This window comes from Danio aesculapii, chromosome 5 (assembly GCF_903798145.1).
Source record: "Danio aesculapii chromosome 5, fDanAes4.1, whole genome shotgun sequence".
Taxonomy (NCBI): domain Eukaryota; kingdom Metazoa; phylum Chordata; class Actinopteri; order Cypriniformes; family Danionidae; genus Danio; species Danio aesculapii.
Window position 1 is genome coordinate 68,344,640 of NC_079439.1, and position 14,662 is coordinate 68,359,301.

General features: G+C 36.9%; 1 protein-coding gene across 4 annotated transcripts in view; it reads right to left on the reverse strand.

Annotated features, from left to right (window-relative positions):
- Positions 1–387: 387 nt before the first annotated feature.
- Positions 388–14,662, reverse strand: part of clip1a (CAP-GLY domain containing linker protein 1a) — a 74,130-nt gene continuing 59,855 nt past the window's right edge. For all 4 annotated transcript variants that reach the window (XM_056458775.1, XM_056458771.1, XM_056458773.1 and 1 more), the window contains 6 exons: positions 13,427–13,479; positions 11,768–11,885; positions 11,541–11,688; positions 9,928–9,980; positions 7,607–7,737; positions 388–2,655 (listed from right to left, as the gene is read on the reverse strand). In XM_056458775.1, the coding sequence (XP_056314750.1) occupies positions 2,427–2,655; positions 7,607–7,737; positions 9,928–9,980; positions 11,541–11,688; positions 11,768–11,885; positions 13,427–13,479 (732 nt within the window). In that variant the 3' untranslated portion in view covers positions 388–2,426. The remainder of the gene's footprint in view (positions 2,656–7,606; positions 7,738–9,927; positions 9,981–11,540; positions 11,689–11,767; positions 11,886–13,426; positions 13,480–14,662) is intronic.

Sequence of the window (14,662 nt, forward strand, 5' to 3'; positions counted from 1 at the left end):
AACTGGACTGACACAATTTACTAGAACTTCTATGTTAAACTGCTTTGACACAATCTACATTGTAAAAGCGCTATAGAAATAAACATGAATTGAATTAGCATCTATAGTAGGAACCCTCAAAAATACTATGAAAGTCAATGGCTGTTTTTCCAACACTCTTCAGTATATTTCTTTGTGTTCAGCAGAAAAAAACCCAAACTCAAATAGGTTTTGAACAAGCGGAGAATGAGGAAATTGACCATTTTTAATTTATTAGTGAACTATTCTTTTGAAACAGAAACAAACAAATTAATAGGCTAAAAATAATAATTTTAACACATCTCTCTCCTTCACAATTTTAACTGTGGACATCAGGTTATAAACAAGCAAACACTGTTAATAACAACCTCATTGAAAAACCAAGTTTATTGTGAATCACTGCTTCATCATTTATCAGAAAGTTTTTCACTTAAAGTGTCTTGTTTCCAGTCAAAATATCAAAAGATTCTTAAATCAAGAAACATTTTCTTGATTTGTAACAAAATATAGTCATATATTCAGAAATATTAAGTCACAATCAAGTGAGTTTTTCCTTTTAAACATGCTAAACCATCTGCTAATGTGTGGCTAGTCAAACAATCCCACTTCAAATTGGGAACAATATTATTTTAGCAGATTATTTTGCTTGTTTTAAGGAAAAACTTGCTTGATTTTAATTAAATATAGCTTCTTGATTAAGAATTGTTTGATATTTGGACTAGAAACAGGTCAAAAACATTAACATTTTTACAGCATGAACCCCCTTTTCCTCTTAACAGTCATTCGGTGCAATAAAGTCCTTAAACAGATGAGTAGGCTGAAATAATAATAATAAAAACATCTCTCTCCTTCACAATTTTAACTGTAGACAGCAGGTTAGAAATAAGAAAGCAAACACTGTTAATAACAACCTTTTTGGAAAACCAAGTTTATTGTGAATCACTGCTTCATCATTTATCAGAAAGTTTCATGTTCAAAAACAATGTCTGGCTTTGAGAAGAGCAAAATAGCCCTGGTACATTTCCGACACAGTTAAGGATGCTCTTCAGGCCCATACACATTGATAGAGCAGCACATTAGCATTAATATACAACAAGTGTTTTCTTTATGCACTTAAAAGATTTGATGAAGTTTATTTCCATAAGATTTACCCCCATTTGACCTTTATACAAATAAATGCCTCACAAACAACCTTTGAAACATTAATATTACTGAACAACTTCATACATACCAGATCTCCAAACAATAACAGTAAGATGAGGTCTTTTTGTCCCGCAATTCTGCATTTGGGCCAACATTTCTAAACAGGTAATGATTAAAATATGCTTATTATTACGTTTTGCTTCTTGTTGTTGAGAAATGACGATAATTTCACAACCGTAGAATAACTTACTCTTTATATTAATACTTTCTTACAGTATCCAAACTGTGATGCATGAAAGGCTTTTTTAAGGGCTTGAGAAGTCTATCCTCCAATCCACTAGAGGTCAGAAGTCCAAAGATCCAAAATCAAGCCTACAGGGGACGTTTTCAGCTTATAACCACCATATAAAGCAGTGTTTCTCAACCACGTTCCTCAAAGACTACCAGCTCAGCGCATATTTCCATGTCTCTTTAACCAAACACACCTGATTCAGATCATCAGCTCATTAGCTGAGACTGGAGGACCTTTAATGGGTGTGAGACAACGGAGACATCCAAAACATGCAGTGCTGGTGGTCCTCCAGGAACATGGTTGAGAAACACTGATATAAAGAATAAAAGAGCATTCACAAAGGTACTTTTCAAGTGAAAATACACTGCAAAAAAACTTTTTTCCACCTAAAGTGTCTTGTTTCTAGTTAAAATATCTAAAACTTGTTAAATAAAGAAGCATTTTCTTGATATGTAACAAAATATAGCTATATTTTCTGAAATATTAAGTGATAATTAAGTTTGATAATGATCAATTATTATTAATAATTATTAATGATAATGAGTTTTTCCCCCTTAAAACATGCTAAATCATCTGCCAATGTGTGGTAAATCAAATAATCCCACTTCAAATTGAGAACAATATTATTTTAGCAGATTATTTTGCTTGTTTTAAGGAAAAACTTGCTTGATTTTGACACAATTTTGCTTCTTAATTTAAGAATTTTTCGATATTTGGACTAGAAACAAGTCAAAAACATGAATATTTTTACAGCATGAACCCCCTTTTCCTCTTAACAGTCATTCGGTGCAATAAAGGCAGGTAAAAATCACCCACTGATGCTTGCTTTAAAGTGACCGAAAGGTTTAGGCTTATATGGCGAAGTGAAAAACCACACCCAAAAACCCCCACTAACAATAGTCTCTTTTTGTGCACTCTTTGATTCAAGGCATAGTATTGCATGTGTAAATGCTGCGGGATCATGGAAGCGACCCTAGAAAGTTTGATCGTCGTTGCAGGAGTCTGTCCAGTGGCCGAACACCTCACAGATGTCACAGTACGGTCTTTCGTCATTGGGACTGCCGTGGTAGGCGGTGTGCGGCGGCGAATCCTCCATCTGGTCCTGGGTGGGACAGTCTTCGGTGTCGTGCAGGTCGAAGCAGTCGCAAATGTCACAGAAGAGACGGGGAGGAGGCTTCTTTTTAATCGCCGGCTCGGTGTGACTAGGTAAGAATAGACAAGGGGTTTGTATTTAATATCCTTATTATTTATACAGGTGGGGTCAGAATTATTAGCACTCCTGTTTTGCATATTTTTCAACACATTTCTAAACATAATAGTTTTATTAACTCATTTCTAACTGATTTATTTCAACTCTGCCATGATGACAGCACGTAATATTTTACTTGATATCTGTATTATATCATATTATATTATATCATATTTTACTTGTGGGCCATTTATATGGATACACCTTAATAAAATGGGAATGGTCGGTGATATTAACTTCCTGTTTGTGGCACATTAGTATATGTGAGGGGGCAAACTTTTCAAGATGGGTGATGACCATGGTGGCCATTTTGAAGTCGGCCATTTGAATCCAACTTTAGTTTTTTCAATAGGAAGAGGGTCATGTGACACATCAAACTTGATGGGAATTTCACAAGAAAAACAATGGTGTGCTTGGTTTTAATGTAACTTTATTCTTTCATGAGCCCCCTCACATTTACTAATGTGACACAAACAGGACGTTAATATCACCAACCATTCTAATTTTTTAAGGTGTTTCCATATAAAAGGCCCACCCTGTAGTATTCAGCTTAAAGCGACATTTAGAAGGCTTAACTAGGTTAATTAGGTAAGATAAGCAGAGTTCGGACTGCTTGATTTTAGCCCTGATTTTGACTCGCCGACAGGTTTTGTGAAATCGCAGACAAATGCCTGAAATCACAGGCAAATCGGTGCTCATTCAAGTGAGTGACAATCACACAGTATAAACTATCAAGGATGCGAAATGAGAATCGCTGATGAGTCTCTGACGCCCGTGAGATATTTGGCGCGCTAAATATCTGGAGCTGTCGGAGATTCAAAATCACGCCATGTGAAATGTGTTCTGATTGAAAATAACATCGGTGATCACCTACAGCCAATGAGAGAGCAGCATCCACTAGTATTGGTATCTGCAGGCGAGCAGGAGTTTGGGGGAGAAGTTAAAAGTGCTCAATTACAGTGTATTTGGACCCAAGAAATGGAGGAAAAACTAGTGGAAATTTGAAAAACGTGTCATCTGAGCAATATCACAACCGGGTCAAAAAATAAAATAAGTTGAGGAGAAACTGTTCATTTTTATCAAAACCCAGGTGAGGAAAATAAGTACATTTTCTACCCCACTAAAGGCTTCTTTTTCCATTATGTAGTTAATAATGAAAGATGTATTACGTGACCTCGCGTTGTTTTTACGTCACTTCTCACGTGTTTTTTTTTTTTTGTGAGACGAGGTTTGGACAAAGTCGGCGATTCATGCAGTGTGAAAACATCTGTGACACGATTACTTTGAAAATCATGCAGTCTGAACTCGGCATTAGGGTAATTGGGGAAGACGTTGTTTAAAGATGGTTTGTTCTGTAGACAATCAAAATAATATTGCTTAAGGGGGCTGATAATATTAACCTTAAAATGGCTTTAAAAAATTAAAAACTGCTTTTATTCTAGCTAAAATAAACCAAATAAGACTTTCACCAGAAGAAAAAATATTATCAGACATACTGTGAAAAATCCTGTTAAACATAATTTTGTAAATAATAATAATAATAATAATAATGATGATAATAATAAACGGATTAATGTTGCACTGGTATATTTGTGGTAAAAGCCAAAAATACATTGTATGAGTCTAAATGATAGATTATTATTTTATGCCAAAAAACATGATCAAATATTCATTTGTTTTTTGCAGCACTTTAATTTATTTAAATTATATATATATATATATATATATATATATATATATTTATTTTTTAATTTACTCCAAGCAAGTATTTTATATAAAATAGTTTGAAACCGTTGGTGTTTATTAGGGCTGCAACAACGAATCGATTAAAAACGATTACTAAAACGTTGGCAACGAATTTCATAATCGATTCGTCGTGTCGTGCGACGCGGAGACGTTTGATTATGAATAAAACTTTAGTTCAGCGCCTCACAGACAGGATGGAGCAAAAATACGAGCGGAGGTAACTCTGAGAGGAAAGATACATGACAGGGAAGGGAGCAACAGCAGGGTAAATCACTACATAATCCCACTGTAATGTCCCTGGTGCTTGATGTTTACTTGTTATTCAGCTTGACAAGCATGATGTGAAAAATTCAAACTAAGCTTTGGTGCGTTGGCTGGGACTGAACCAGAGAAAGACGTGTCACACTATCACAGTTATGCAGTGTTTTTAACCACCCAATGCTTATTTTATGTTTTAGACATCTAAATACACACAAGTACTGGTGAAACAATACATTTAGAGTTTGTAAAACACACAAGAAAGTATAACAATCCATTGAAATATAATTTACCAGTGTGTCTTCATCAGACACACATAGTGGTAGTAACTATAAAGTTCAATCTATTCTTCTCCCAGCTGGCCAGCCACTTGCTTGCATGCATTTTGGGAGTAACTGATGAATTTACGTGCTGAATCCTGCATGTTTTGCTTTTATGAATGAGGCAAACGACCGGATGCTAGTAAACATGGCGATGCCCATCTAACGTCATAGACCACGATCAAGATCAGGGGTCACCAATCACGGTCCTGGAGGGCCGGTGTCCCTGCAGGGTTCAGCTCCAACTTGCCTCAACACACCTGCTTGTTTGTTTCAAGCATACCTAGTAAGACCTTGATTAGCTTGTTCAGGTGTGTTTGATCAGGGTTGGAGCTAAAATCTGCAGGACACCGGCCCTCCAGGAACAAGTTTGGTGACCCCTGATCAAGATCATCTATATATCTTTTAAACAACAAAAAACACTCACTGACATGTTTTTGTGAATTGGAATATCAGGTAGATGATGACATGAGCAAGCGTGTGAACACGTTGAACTAAAACGGAAAAGCATATTAAAAGGGAAACATCTGTCATACAGCGCTATTATGGCTGCGGTGTGTCACGTGACAAACATGACGCGTCGCCACGGAAGCATTAAGGGGGAACGTTCGAAAATAATGATCGTCTAACAAAAGTCACTCGGTTGCAGATAGAATCTTTTAAACTCACCAGTGTAAAAGTTAATAACAGCAGTAAAGCAGCGGTGGTAGAGTTACTGTGCACTTTCCATTGCAAGACTAAAGACACGTTTTTATTCACTCGCCTTTTTTAGATCATTTATTTTTCCATCTGTAGTCATGCAGCTACACTTTTCTTACTTAGTCATTTCGTCTCGTTTCCAGTCCAAATATCTAAACAAAATTTTAAATCTTCTGTTTGAGATTACATCTCATTAAGATTATTTTCTTACCCCATTGGCTAATAATTTAGCTTTATTTAACTTTATTTTAAGGTGTAACTTTATTTTTTTTCAGAAAAAAAGACAATTTCTTATGCTATTTCATGTGTCTAGTACAGGGATGGGCAAACTTGATCCTGGAGGGCCGGGTCCCTGCATAGTTTTGCTCCAACCCTAATCAAACACACCTGCTTGTAGCTTTCTAGTGATCTTAAAGACACTAATTAGGGTGTTCAGGTGTGTTTGATTAGTGTTGGAGCAAAACTCTGCAGGTACACCAGCCCTCGAGGATCAAGTTTGCCCATGCCTGGTCTAGTATGTATCTGGATTTAAGATTTTTTTTTAGATATTTGGATTGAAATATCCAAGATAAAGATCGACTTCAGGAAGAAACGCCCCATTTACTCCCCTGTATATATCAACAATATTGCGGTGAAGACTGTACAGCAGGTTAAATTCCTGGGGGTCCACGTTACCGAGAACTTGACTTGGTCTCTTCATACCACTTGTCTTGCAAGGAAAGCGCACCAACAACTGCACTTTCTGAGAAGGTTAAAAAGGGCACACCTCAGCCCATCAATTCTTACAACTTTTTACAGAGGGGCTGTTGAGAGTGTTCTCACTAATGGCATCTCCCTTTGGTATGAGAATAGTAGTGTATCTGACAAGAACACCATTAAGAGGATCATAAAGTCAGCTGAAAGGTCTGTTGGAGTCAAGTTGACATCTATCGAGGAACTTTATCAACGACGTTGTCTGTCTAGGGCAAATAGCATTTTAAGGGATCCAACTCACCCTGGCCATAGCCTGCTCACGCTCATGCCATCAGGCAGGCGTTACAGAAGCCTGAGGACCAAATCAGTGCGGTTTCGTGATAGTTTTTATCCTGGCATTATAAGACTTTTGAATAAGATCTATTCTTAAACACTATTGATAGCTAGTGTAAAATAGTAAACCAATAAATAGTTAAACTAGCGTAAATTATTAATATTATAACTATTATAACAAATGGTGAAATAGGTATTTTAGTATTAAGTTACTCTCTACTGAGAGTTCTTTTTAAATCAGGTTCTATCTTATATAACTATATTTTTATGAAATTATAAAGCTTGTCTATCATGTTAGGATTTTATAATGTTTGTATAGTGATGTTTCTTATGTTCTTGTTGGGTCTGTTGCAACGTAATTTCGTTCTGCATTACAATTTTATTGTGATGTTTTGAATGACAAAATAAAGGAAACTGAAACTGAACTGAAAACAGGACAAAACTACTAAGTTATTTTAATTTTATTATTATTATAACAGCTCAGGCATGATCAAGGACAACATGTTTGTGCACTTTCTAAAGATTTTACTTCTGTTTTTGAATAAAGGGTTGGAAAGTAATGTTTTTTTTTTTTTTTCCTCAATTTATCAGAAAAATAATGGTCAGATTAATCGATTATTCAAATAATTGTTAGTTGCAGCCCTAGTGTTTACAAGCAATTAGAATGATCAATAAATGATATAAATGACTATAGTACATAACCCTAGCTGAAAGAAACTCATTCAAACTGACAGATGTGAAACAAGCAACACCCGACTTACAAGAATACTTATGTGAAAGTTTAATAAAACATGTTAAGAGAAGGTTTGTGAAATAAAAATGAATGGGAGTAAATAAAAACAAACAGACAAACACCTGTTGTTACGGCTGTCCATTTCAGCTGCACCGTTTCCATTGAGCGCCGCTTCGGCCATCTTCTCCAGTTTAGATTTGAGGTCTTCGTTCTTCCGTTGCAGTTCCACAATGACCGAGTTCAGGAACTCAACCTTCCCCAAAAAATAAAGTAGGTAATTAGCATTAAAGTGTTTAAACAGTGCAATTCTTAATCCATGATTCGAAATCCTCTCCTAAACCAATAGAAAACCTCATTCCAGTTGCTTTACGATTAAACTATGGCATTGTCAAGGCACTGCATCACATAATCACATCTAATAATAATAATAATAATAATAATAATAATAATAATAATAATGATGTGAACAATCACAACTTATTAATAGGAATGCACCAACATTTAAATTCAGGATGCACTTGGCTGAAAACCGAAACTGCTTCGTAATAATCATTTATTATTTATTAAATAAAATGTAATAACTAAAACTTTTTAAAGTTAGCTCAACTTAAATTATACCAATTAAAAAGAAAAACACAAGTCAATAAAATAACCAAACTGTTCTGACAGTAAAATTTTGTTGACAGTGAAGGGTGTTATATTACCAGCGTTACCATGTTAGCACAGTAGATCTACTGCAAGCAGCAAGAACAAGTATACTACATACAACGTCCTGTCAAGGCAATATTTGAGTAGACTTTCGTTTTTTCCAGTGAGGATGTGCAATTCATGCATAGATAAGTAGACATGAGCGGAATATAAGGAATTATTTTACACATTATGTACAGTCGGCATTAATAACTCTAGACAATACATATGCTGATGATAAATACAAGACAAAATTATCAGTCGGTGCATAAAACACGGTATTAAATTAGTTTGGCCTGTAAAGGTTGTTTTTTTTTACTCAGTGTTGGTAGCCATTGAACTGCATTGTATAATTCACTATGAATAATAATTTCAGTTACAACATCTTTAATTTTTAAGTGTTGAATAACTATATACTCAAAAAAAACTTCACAGTTCACAGGAAAAACAAACAAACAGTAAAATTTTTTTTGTAATTTGTAATGTATTTTAAGACGACAGAATACATTTCTTCAAAGCGTGTTTTACACAAGCGGCAACCTCCCGCTCTCCCTCGGGAAGCCAACACGGAAGTAACTGAAACTGCAATTCATCAAAATTCCGCTAGTCCTGGCTCCATAATAGAGCAAATTGCAATTGAGCCCACTGTTAGAATGGCCAATTTTACAGCAGAAAAAAAGGTGTTTACAGCCTGGTACAAAGAACGATTATGGGTCATATAGCTATTATTACCCTCTATGACAACTGTGAGGGGGGTGAATTTTTTTATAACTCATCCATTTCCTTTATAGTAGGTTATATTAAGTTTGCATAATTAAGGGCGTGGCCAATTGAGTGACAGCTAGGTCTCGCTGGTCGCCGTCACTTCACCTCAGCTGAATCCGGCAGATTAGCCACTGATCTCAGCATATTCATCGTATTTTTGCTCTATTTTATGTGGCTTTACACAGTCAGCTGCCTTTTGGACTTATTTCTTACAATTATCAGATGATATGGGATGCTGTGTGCACTTAATTGTGCTCACAAACCATTCATGTGGCCTCCGTTTCCCATGTGAGTAAAGTTATATACTTATACACCATCTCTATAAGTGTGTGTGTTTTATTTAAGATCATTTATCATTAATAATGTTCTTTAGACCCGTAAAGCACTCCAGAATCTGACAGATTGATTAGCTGTAGGCTCTAGAACAGTCATCTGAAGCGTTATCATAGTGTTATGCCTGGAGTTCATCAATAGTCTTGCATTTACTAACACAGACTATATTTAAAGTGTTTGGAAGTAATTCGCGTTTTCCTCCTGTAGAAAAACGTCATAAGAGCAATGCTTAGTGGCTCAATGTGTTACTACAGTGTTTTTAAAAGTCTAAACACTTTATTGATATAGTGTACAGCCAAGCACATGTGGTCAGAACACAAACGAGTCGCAGGTAATAGAGTATTAAGCGTTTCTCCCAAAGTAAAGTCTGTCTGCCAGGTCTAAGCAAAGCGCCAGCAGGTGTCTGTAGCTCCGCTCACTCTCCGCCTCTTTGCCCTTGTTTGGTATCCCGCCGTGAGTGCGATGACGCGCGAACAAAATAGCGACGGTTGGCCGCGCCTACTTGTAGCTTCTTTTGCACTCTTCAGAAACCTATGGGTGACGTCACGGATGCTACGTCCATATATTTTACAGTCAGTCTATGGTTTTACACTGACGCTGTAAATGAGGCTTTTTATGAATGGGGAAAGGTTTACAGATGGGAAAAAACTCTGTGTACCTGATGCTCAGCATTCTCCTTCGCCTCCTTCCACATTCTTAAGGCAGAATCATCTGGATGGCACAGAAACAAGCAAATATGTCACGCATATTAAACATTAATTAGGATTACACCTAAAAGATAAGAGTTTTAAGGTAAGAGACACTTGCTTATATGCAAGCACAAAGATTTGAACAAAAATAAATGCACTGTGCGTTCTCCTGATGAAATAGTCAGGACAATGTTTTTAAAATATTGGCTTCCATATAACACCATTTAAATATGTAAACACATTTAATCTTATTAAAGGACCCTTTTAACCAGTTAAACTGATGTAGCGTCATCAACTTTCGCTTTAAGATTTAAAGGGCTAGCACTGCACCAGACCCCCTTAAGTGGTTTCGTTTGAAAGTGTAGAATCTATATTTTATGCACATATGAATCACTTTGGTTTTTAGTCTACTATACAAAAGTTATTTACACTTAAGAACACAGTATTTTGGATACCCGAGCTGGGTATTGAACATTGGTTCATTTTCATATGGTTCATATATGACACATGTACAAGTTATAGCTCAAATGAAAGCTCTTGCCAGTGCTCATACGGTTCTAGCATTCTTTACTGAATTATATTCTCATATCAAACGGTTGTCGAATGAATCGCGGTGTTTTAATGGCGCACAAGTGAAAACAATACATTTATGATCAATAAGCAGCCCCAGATAGCACAGACAGCTGTCATCTCTTATCTTATGCTGTGCGCTTCAAGGCTATTTCTCCTCTGTTTTTAAGGTGATATGCATAAGTAATCCTTTTATATGTCTGACGTGGTCCAAACACAGTGAATTATGTTTGAGTGAAATATGAAAACAATGATCGATCCCTGTGGCTCGTATAGCACCTCTCATCAGTTGGAATACAATAACTTTTACATAAATTATGGTAGAGACATTTTTCTTTTTTTCCTATGATTACAGACATGTGCAGGAATCACCAAAATGAATAACAGCAAACTAGACCACACAGAACCTAAAAGGTACACTTTCAAATTTGAGTTTATAAAAAATAATACAAAAAGCGCCTCTTTTTTAGGCGTTTATTATAACACAGACAACATATACAGTTATTTTAAACACTTTCAATAGTGTTTTATGAAAATTCAAAGGGTTTTCTTTAAAATGATACCAAATTTTTTGCATTTACACCTCTGCATGTGGATTTGGGAAGCTTTTAAATTTAGGTAGGCAAAATCCAGGTGGAAATCCTAAAATAGCACTAGAGTTTAAGTGGTTAATATAAACCCCTTTAAAGGAGTTCACCCAAAAATTGTAATAATTTACATCCTTTACTTGTTCCAAACCTGAGTTTCTTTCTTCTGTTGAACGGAAAAAAAGATAATTTGAAGAAAGCTGAAAACCTGTGACCAGTGGCATCCACAGTATTTCTTTTCCTACTCTGGAAGTCAGTTCCTGGGTTTTTACCATTCTTCAAAATATCTGCTTTTGTGTTCAGCAGAATAAAGAAACTCAAACTGGTTCAGAACCACTTGTTGGTGAATAAATGATGAGTAAATGTTCATTTTTGGGTGAACTATCCCTTTAATATAAGCTATAAATTCATGTGTAGTGCTGTACCTGAGGCGTTATCTCCTGTGCTGGTGATCTGAGTGTCGGCTAAACTCCTCTCCAGACCCTTCAGTCGCTCCTGAAGCTGAATATTCTCACTCTTCTGAGATTTGAGACTGGACTGCAGCGTCTGTGTCTGATCCCGCAGACCACCCATCTGCACGCAACAAACACACAAAGAACTGAGCAAAAATTCTAACATGCACAAACACTCAAAAAGCCAAACCGACCGTTACCTCGTTTCTCATGGAGTCCAACTCTTTGTCCTTTTCTGAGACCAAGGCACTCTGGGTTTGAAGAGATTGCTGAAGTGCTGCTTTCTCCTTCTCCGTTTCTTTCGTTAAAGTGCTTTCCCTGTGCAGAAGACAGACCGCAGGTTCATGTTTAGTTACAGCGGGGAAAAATAAGCATAGAGCACGTCACCATTTTTCTCAGAAAACATATTTCTAAAGGTACTGTTGACTTAAAATTGTCACCAGATATTTGTAACAACCAAAGAATCCACAAATTAAAACAAAATTAATTAGTTTACAAATGAAGTTATGTGGGCAACGCAGTGGCGCAGTAGGTAGTGCTGTCGCCTCACAGCAAGAAGGTTGCTGGTTCAAGCCTCGGCTGGGTCAGTTGGCGTTTCTCTGTGGAGTTTGCATGTTTTCCCTGCTTTTGCGTGGGTTTCCACCAGGTGCTCCGGTTTCCCCCACTGTCCAAAGACATGTGGTATAGGTGAATTAGGTAAGCTAAATTGTCCGTAGTGTATGTGTGTGTGAATGAGTGTGTATGTGTTTCCCAGTGATGGGTTGCAGCTGGAAGGGCATCTGCTGCATAAAACAAAAATGCTGGATGAGTTGGCGGTTCATTCCGCTGTGGCGACCCCAGATTAATAAAGGGACGAAAAGAAAATGAATGAATGAATGAATGACGTTATGTGTAATAAAATAAACTGACACAGGGTAAAAAAGTATTGAACACATGAAGAAAGGGAGGTGTAGAAAGGCAGTAAAAGCCCAGACAGCAGCTGAAATCTCTCAATAGATCTTCAGCAACCCTCAATTCACTACTAAGAGTCCAAACACTGAAGAGCAAATCCAACGATGCGTAGCTCTACCGATCCCAAACCATGCAAGCTAGAGGCGACAGCGAAGGGGGGGGGGGGGGGGGGGACCTTGAGAGAAACCAGACTCAGATGGAGACTCAGCGAAGACTCGTCTGTCTCTGGAGCGTCACAGGAATCAGTCTCATGTTCTCCACTCCTCCATGATCACCACAGTAGCTGCTCAGGATACGGCCTGGTCAAGGATATGGAAACCTTGGGATCATCTCGTCGCTGGTCTTGGATCGAATCGGTGACTCTGAGGACCCCGGGAAGAGTATTCCCAGGTGGAAATGGAGAATAACCCTCTGCCCTTCCTCAGTGTGATGAATAAATGAATATTACTTGCTTCAGTCCAACATCTACATTATCAGGATGATGAAGATGGAACCAGGGTGGACATTTCAGCAAGACAATGATTCAAAATACAGCCAAGGAAACTCTCATATGCTTTCAGAGAAAGAAAAACAAGCTGAAGAATGGCCCAGCCAATCACCTGACTTGTTTTTACCAAAATCTGTTTTCAATTCCATGTCAACAGCTCCTTTAGAAATATTATTCCCAGGAAAAAACCATGAGGTGTTCAACTCCTATTTCCATGTAACCCGCATGTGTAAACAAGACTGAACAAAGTACATCAGAAAAACTCGAATTACAAAAAACAAATAAAGAAAAACGTGTTGGATGCGTTGTACATTTATTAATGCAGGGATGTACAGTCAGAATGTCTCTATTACAGCAACAACAAACTACCTCTATGTAAAATACAGTAGAAAATTGCATCAAATTTCCAGTAGCTGCTTACCTCATTTCTATCTTCTTCAACTGACTGTTGAGGCTCTCACGCTGCTTTTTGAGCTGCATTAAGAGTGGAAAGAAAAGAAAAAGAATTCATCTTTTAAGCTTTTATAAATGTAATAACATGGTAAAAGTCTGTATTGAAATCCATAATGGCTCAATCCCAATCACACAGTGAACACAGGTCATGGTAATTACAACACTACATTTATTCTCAAAATACTTCTATACATAAGTGTGTTATACATACAGTGGAAGTCAGAATTATTAGCCCCCCTGAATTATTATTATTATTCACAGCATGGAGCGTCTATGGCTGGATGAAGAGGGCTAACAACAGCATAGCATGACCTTTTTTTTCAGCTCATATTCTCTCTTTTGGCCAAAAATCAAACATGTCATTTTCAGCTGTTCATTTTCAGAGGCTAAAAATTCAGTGCATCCCTACTCATTAAAGTCTGAATGAACCAGAAGTTGCGACCATTTTTTCCCGTATTGTGATGCAGTTCCAAAAGAAATGGAATATTAAATGAGAAAACAGTGGGCGTGGCTTGTTTGTTTTCGACTGCAAGCTTATTGGATGTAGTAAAGCAGGCATTTCGTTCAGAGAGATTGAGGGTTTGGGGAGAGTTATTACAACCTAACATAACCGTCCTCACCATTGCTGCTTGTTGTCAAAACTGACAGTTGAAGGGGCGTGGTTAAGTATGTTAGCTACGCCCCAATACCTCAAACAGACGTAATCTAAAAATTTAACTAAAAACAAACAGGAAGTGCCAATTCATGCTAGAAACGTGCTAATTTATGCTAGAATCATGCTAATAACATAATAATTCATGCTAGAATCATGCTAATAACATGCTAGAAACATGCTAATTCATGGTAGAATCATGCTAATAACATGCTAGAAACATGCTAATTCATGCTAGAATCATGCTAATAACATGCTAATTCATGCTAGAAATACGCTAATAACATGCTAATTCATGCTAGAATCATGCTAACAACATGCTAATTCATGCTATAATCATGCAAGTAACATGCTAATTCATGCTAGGATCATGCTAGTAACATGCTAATTCAAGCTATAAACATGCTAATTCATGCTAGAAACGTGCTAATTCATGCTTGGATCATGCTAGTAACATGCTAATTCATGCTAGAAACATGCAAGTAACATGCTAATTCATGCTAGGATCATGCTAGTAACATGCTAATTCAAGCTATAAACATGCTAATTCAT